The sequence below is a fragment of the Kryptolebias marmoratus genome, linkage group LG21 (assembly GCF_001649575.2).
Source record: "Kryptolebias marmoratus isolate JLee-2015 linkage group LG21, ASM164957v2, whole genome shotgun sequence".
Lineage (NCBI taxonomy): Eukaryota > Metazoa > Chordata > Actinopteri > Cyprinodontiformes > Rivulidae > Kryptolebias > Kryptolebias marmoratus.
The window spans coordinates 20227126-20233642 of record NC_051450.1 but is presented as its reverse complement, the minus strand read 5'-3'; the positions used below and the strand labels follow the sequence as shown (position 1 = coordinate 20233642).

The 6517-nt window shown below is 42.2% G+C and overlaps 1 protein-coding gene across 2 annotated transcripts in view; it reads left to right on the top strand.

Moving 5' to 3' along the window:
* Positions 1-5053, top strand: part of zc2hc1a (zinc finger, C2HC-type containing 1A) — a 12422-nt gene extending 7369 nt beyond the window's left edge. For both annotated transcript variants that reach the window (XM_017429881.3, XM_017429880.3), the window contains 6 exons: positions 612-753; positions 824-966; positions 1595-1691; positions 2835-2910; positions 3515-3619; positions 4498-5053. In XM_017429881.3, the coding sequence (XP_017285370.1) occupies positions 612-753; positions 824-966; positions 1595-1691; positions 2835-2910; positions 3515-3619; positions 4498-4633 (699 nt within the window). In that variant the 3' untranslated portion in view covers positions 4634-5053. The remainder of the gene's footprint in view (positions 1-611; positions 754-823; positions 967-1594; positions 1692-2834; positions 2911-3514; positions 3620-4497) is intronic.
* Positions 5054-6517: the final 1464 nt, after the last annotated feature.

Genomic DNA, 6517 nt, shown 5'->3' with positions numbered 1-6517 from the left:
TAGCTCCTAGGATCATTGGGACACTCAAACCCCTCCACCACGATAAGGTGGCAGCCCAGGGAGAGGGTTTCCATTTCCACGTTTCCATTCGTGCAAAACTCTTAGGGCTTTACTTTCTCTTTGCTCTGTTGCTTTGAACTAACATCTATAAATTCACATCTTGCCACTGCAGCAACCCTGTTTGATATTAACGCTTCCTGTGCTCGTTAGATGGTCCGATTTATGAGAGTTTGGAACATTTTCAGGAATAAAGACTGTACTTCTAGCAGCAAAGCAGGAAAGAAATCGACCGTTTGGTGTTGCTGAGTCAGATGTTTGTTGCAGACAGATGTAATAAAGTTGGAGACTGTATCTGTTGGAAGTAAATGGAGCTGTCATGCTGCTACAGCTCAGAAAGAACTCTGTGAACTGTTTCTATCAGTAATGGTCAGCTTTAGATTCGAGGTTTTTGTTATTTCCTAGCTCCAACAACAGGAAACCCGCTGCAGTCAGTTTTGTTTTCCAGGCTGAGATAAGAGTCTAGATGGATCAGTCTCACCGTTGGCACAGTGCTGTGTTTAACTATGAACTGCAGCTACAGAAAGCAAACTGCGATGCTGTTGTCCTGCCAGGCCGAACCCCCGAAGAAGCCGTCCAACTGGCGCAAGAAACACGAGGACTTCATCGCCACCATCCGCGCTGCCAAGAACCTCACTCAGGTCATAAAGGATGGGGGGCCTCTGCCCCCGCCCCCTCCCCCTACATACGATCCAGGTAGTAAAAGGCAGCTTCGATCAGCCGCGGTAGGCCGGTGTGCTTGCTCAGCGTCAGGTGTCTGTTGCAGATTACATCCAGTGCCCTTACTGTCAGCGGAGGTTCGCCGAGAGCGCGGCTGATAGACACATCAAGTTCTGCCAGGAGCAGGCGGCCCGCATGCCCAACAAAAACAAGCTGGGGGAAGCCAAGAGGCCTCCTGCTCGCACACAGGTATGCACGTGCACAGCAGACATGATCTGAATCCAAGTAGAATGTTTTTTTTTTAAATGCCACAGATGACTGAAGATCTGATTGTAAAACTGAAACAAGCACTTCTCTGTTTAATGGCTCCAGTCCATACAGGCTGAAACTGTAAAGGCAAACAGAAAAAAGGTTATCCAGAAGTATTATCAAATGGGGCTGTTTATTTCAGTAGTTTTTTAAATATAGCAATATGAGAAAACAGTACATTTAGCAGCAGATTAAATCTTATATTTCCACCTAAGCGTCTTCTCCGGGATCCTGCTCCTGTCAGAGTCGTATTTGTTTACCTCCACAGACCGCAGCCAGCCTAATGTAGGTCAGTCACGTGACTCCAGCTTCAGATTCTGCCAAGTGCTTCATTAACACGGAGTGGACCCACATTTCTCCTTTAAACCGGACCATTTGTTAGCGTTCAGGAGAACCTTTTTTAGGGTTTGGCATGTGTAACACTACCAACATTTGAAAATAACTAGTGATTATTTAGACTGCACAGATGTTACCATGCAAACAGCGCTCTGGGCAACTAGATCTTCACATCTGTGAGATTATTAACAATTATTTGAGTAACTTCTTGCTGCTTTCTTCTTGTTTTCAGTACAAGCCTACGGCGGCTGTGAAGAAGGCCAGCTCTCCCGTTGTGTCGGCCGTCCCGTCAGCTCCGTCTCGTTTACCCCAGAGAGGACAGCCCACCGGTGAGGCGCCACGGCCGCGTCATTCAGGCAGTCCAGGGGATCGCTTACGTTCACATTCAGCAGCTTTGTGTGTCTGTGGCAGATTGGTTCACTCGCCTGAAGCTGTCGGTCTACATTGTTCGTGTGGAGGACAGCTTCACAAAAGAGTTCACAAGAATGATATCTGGTGTTGTTATCAGCTACTGTTTAATGTTGACCAAGTTGAGAACAAGGACTGACCCATTTTGTGTCCACTAGGTGGCAGCAGAGCACAGAGAGACTCTGCAGGACTTAATTATTTCCTTTAGGACAGGGGTCCTCAACCTTTCCAGTCTAAGGAGACATTATAGCCCACTTGAAAATTGAAATAAGCTCAACCCATTGTTACATAAAAAGCTAAAGGGTGACATAAAAGAACTATAATAACTTGTTGATATTTATTTTTACACGTTAGAACAAAAAAGTAAATAAAATTCTTCTTTCTTCATGCTTTGATCACATTTAAACACTAAACCATGCAGGTTTACTGCAGTGCTTTCTATATTTGATGAAAATAAGAAGTATCCCACTTTGAAATAATGAAACAGAGTGAGAGCAAACATTGAAATGAAGTCAGTTTCTTGCATATTTAATCCTGACAAACAACATTTCCTTTACATAAACCATGACTTAATTCTCAGTGTCAGCAGGCTGACTTGGCCTATTTATCTTCTATAACATCTTCTAACGATGACCTGGAACGCTGTAACATGTCTGCAGCACTGCATTCGAACTTAAACATGGTAAAAAAGTAACATTTTCCCATCAGAGTTACTGGAATTTAGATCAGTTATGAGGAAAACTAACGTTTCATTTTATAGTTTTTAAATATTTCCATGTTCTTTTTGGGGGTCATTGCAGAGGGTCCAAAGAGCCACATGTGGCCTCGGAGCCGCAGGTTGCTGACCCCGGCCTCAGGAATTGGTCGATCTTAAAACCAAGCCTCTGAAAGAATTTATTTTTCTTCAGTGGTTCCTTTCACAGATGATCCTGAGAGGTCCTGCTGCATATTTAAAATTAATTACTGACACAAACTGTTTTCCTGCTGCTTTCTGCTACACACACAGTATCACACACGTTATCTCGTATTAATCATCTCTTTTTGTCCTCGACCGGTTCTTCCAGGATACCTGTCCGGTAAGGTGTCCTCTGCAGGTTCAGTCAGGAACAATCCCTCCGGCCTCACCAGCCCTCCATCAGGGTGAGAGCACACACACACACACACACACAATCCAGATACTGATGTTTAAGTCTTACCGTTTATCTTGACTCAGACTTTGGCTGATTTAGTCAGTCCCTTTGACAGGAACTTGTGGTTTGGACTTTTCTTGTTTCTTATCTTTTTGTGGGAGGAAATTTGACTCAGGTTCTTAAATCCTGTGTTGAAACTGTCAGGATTCCAATAAACGTACGGAATTTCCATAGCTTTCGATTCACTTTTTCACTTTTATTTCCTCACATCGTTAATGCTACGACTGCTGAGCGGCTAGTCAGGAAAAAGTTAGTCACCGTCAGTCAACAGGGAAGAAAGGAAAGTGTTGTGACTCGACTTTGGCCCATGGGCTTGTTATTTTAAAGCAGACAGATTCATTTAAATAACTGCACCTTTATTACAGGTTTAAAACCCCTTTTCGTCTGATAACGTGGTGCCAATAAAAAGCTGTCTGAATGCTGTTGTTGCAGGGCAGACTGAAGTCAGATGCATGTGTCAGAGTTAAGATCAGTGTTTACAAACCAAATCACTGACATGGTTTGCATACTGCGAATCCTTCTGTCTCTCTGCTTCTCTTTGATCCCTCTGCCAGGGTAGGAAGTAAGGCCCGAGTCGTGAGCTCTGGCTACGGAAGTGTGAAGAATTCTCAGGCTGGAATCGGAGCCAACAAAAAGAAACTTGACGCCCACATATCCAGGTGAGCGTGCTTTCTAAAGACAGGAGGTCAAGCTGCTGATCTCCTCTGTCCTCTTGTGGTTGCTTTGTGTATTGCACAAATTAACGTGGACATAGACTCACAAATTTATGATTTTAATTTCATCAGATTGTGTTTGATTTTTGTTCAGATGCCTTCCTTTGTCAGAGCGGACACGTCGCTGTATTCTTACTAATAAAACAGCTGATCTTTGTAGCATTTAGTTCTGTCTGCTGCTCGCTTTAAAAATACCATCCGGATTTAATTCATAATGGAGAACTTAACCACTGAGGATGGACTGATATGATTTTATTTTATGTTATTTTTCTGCTTTTTTACTGCATGAAAAGGAAAAGTCCTGCTGTTGGCAGTTTTTTAGCTGTTTCTGGGATAAAACATTTCTGATCTCTGAGCTCATGTTTGGAGAAACGTCTGCTTACAGACCAGGACTGATTAGCGACAGTAAACACAGATTTCACATCCAAATGTTCATGTTTTTCTGTAATGAGGCTTCCACACAATGAGGCAGCAGTGTATTTAAAACAATCTCAGCTCATTTTCCACCAGTAATCCTCTCGTTAATTGATGATTGATGAGTGTAGGATGCTAATCCCAGCTGATTGTTGGAGTCAGGCTAACAAAGGTTTTGAAATTTAATTCGTTTCTGTTTACGATTTTGTACGTCTGTTAACAAATGGAGCGCTTAACCAGAAATGCTCCTCCGAAGGCGTGAAAACCTGCTGGCGGAGCAGCGTGAAAACTGTAGAGCATTCCAGAAGTTGTTTTCGTTGCTTAGACAGCCATTGCAGTGAGCGTAACTTCCATGTGCACGAGCTTCTAACGCGTTTCCTCGTTGTCTTTTTTTTTTCCTAACTTCACAGGAATGATGTCGATGGCGGAAGGGAAGCTGGCAACGGTGGAATGAAGAGCAAGTTCTGTCATGCCTGCGGTACCAAGTACCCTGTGGAATCGGCGAAGTTCTGCTGCGAGTGCGGGGTCAGGAGGATGTGTATCTGATGGAGGTCAGAGGTCAGGGGAAGTACCGGAAGGCAGGGATGTTCCTGCATTTAAGGACACATTGGAAAATCTCACCAAAGCAGATAAAAGAATAAAGACTAATAAACCTAACTTCCATGTTTGCTTTCAAACGTGGATGTCGTTTCCTGGCAGTTGAGCTTTAGCTGAATTATTTTGGATGAGGGGTTAATAGATCTCAGTAGCGACCTGGACTGGTTTTATTTGAAACTTCCAAGGTTTGTTGTTTTGATGACGTTACGCTGGCTGAAGCAGAAACAAATCGTGCAGATCTTCTTAGTTTCCCACCCAGTGCTGAATTTGCTCCAAAGATTGTTGCTGTTTACAGCTTCAACCTGATGAAAATAACACCACTGCCACAGAATAAATAAGTATGCATAGATGCATAATTAGAGTTATAAACTGAAATAAAAGGAGGGAACTCATTGCAGATGGGTTTGCTTGCCTTTTCATCCTCTCAAACAGTGTGTTCCTTTTAAAGTGCAATAATAACAACTTACTACTGAAGAAAGCAAAGTGCTTTTCTAAGGAAATCCAGTTGGAACTCTTAATCTGCCCACTCTTATTTTGAAAGGGACCTGTCCTCAAATGACCTGGCTGTTAGCAGTCAGCGCTCCCTTTAATGTCACTTTACAGGCGGCTGATGTTTTCTGTAATAATACCCCCACGCAGCTGTAGCATTTACTTTTGTTCCCTCTCGTTTTATACAAAGAAATTGCTTATTTATTGACTTGTTTCATATCATTTTTTTAGTAAGTGAACAAGGACTGCATTGTTTTTTTTTTCTGCTCTTGAACATTCTGTAGATTTCAAATGTTTTTATTCTAAATTTGTATGAAAATAGACTGTATGTGGATGTCTGATGTTGAATTTTAAGGAGTCAGTATTCATTCAAGCTATTTATATCCCTACAGAGTCCAAATGCACGAGGAACAGTTACTTATTTATGCTATTTTTACTCCTGCTCAGCATTATTTGGGTTCTTTTTGAGAATATAGAAATGTGCTCAGAAAGCAAATGTGACTTGAAACGTAAAAATGGACTGAAAACCGACAACAACTGTTGACCTGGACATGGTTCTCCTTCTAATGCGGCGTATCAACCATCAATAAACTTCTATGAAGAAACCTGTGATGCATTTGAGTGTTTGCTGTGAGGCAGTATGGGCTGATATAAGCACATATTTATAACCTTTCATTTCCTCCTACCACTAAAGGCAAAAGGCAAATAATGTTATCGCTCATGTATGTGTGTGCATTACGTGATTTAAAAGGTTTGACCAAAATATCCCTTTGCGTCCAAGAAGGGAAGTTTAAAAACTGGCATCAGAGGTGGTGTTCGATGTGCATCCCTTCAAGGACTGCTAGACCTTTAACTTCTTGTAGTTTAAAAGAGTTCAAACACATGCAGTGTCACATCCAACACCTCTGGCTTTGCCTGTTTAAGAAATTAGCATTTTTCTGACACAGGTTTAGCTTGTATGGTGCTTGACATGAGGAGGAAATAACCGCAGCACTGCTAAAGGCAAAAGGAGCAGAGCCCTGCAGTTGCAGATGACAAATGTTGAAGTTGGGAAATCTGGCCTCCCTGCTACTTGAGTATCTTTTGTTTTTAAATGGGGAAGTATCATTAATCACAGCCCTTTCTAAATATGGTGGGAAACGGTTCTTAGATGTCTCCCACAAACACAATTAGGCCTGTGAGCTGAAGTCATTCAAGCGTGGCGGAATCTGATTTTAATATATCAATCAAATCTGATGAGTAATGAACAAAATGTAACTGAAGAGAGCACCAATGTCTTGACACACAGCCTAAAATAACTGATTCTAGATAAGCAAGATAACAGAAATATGCCAAGGCTAGTCA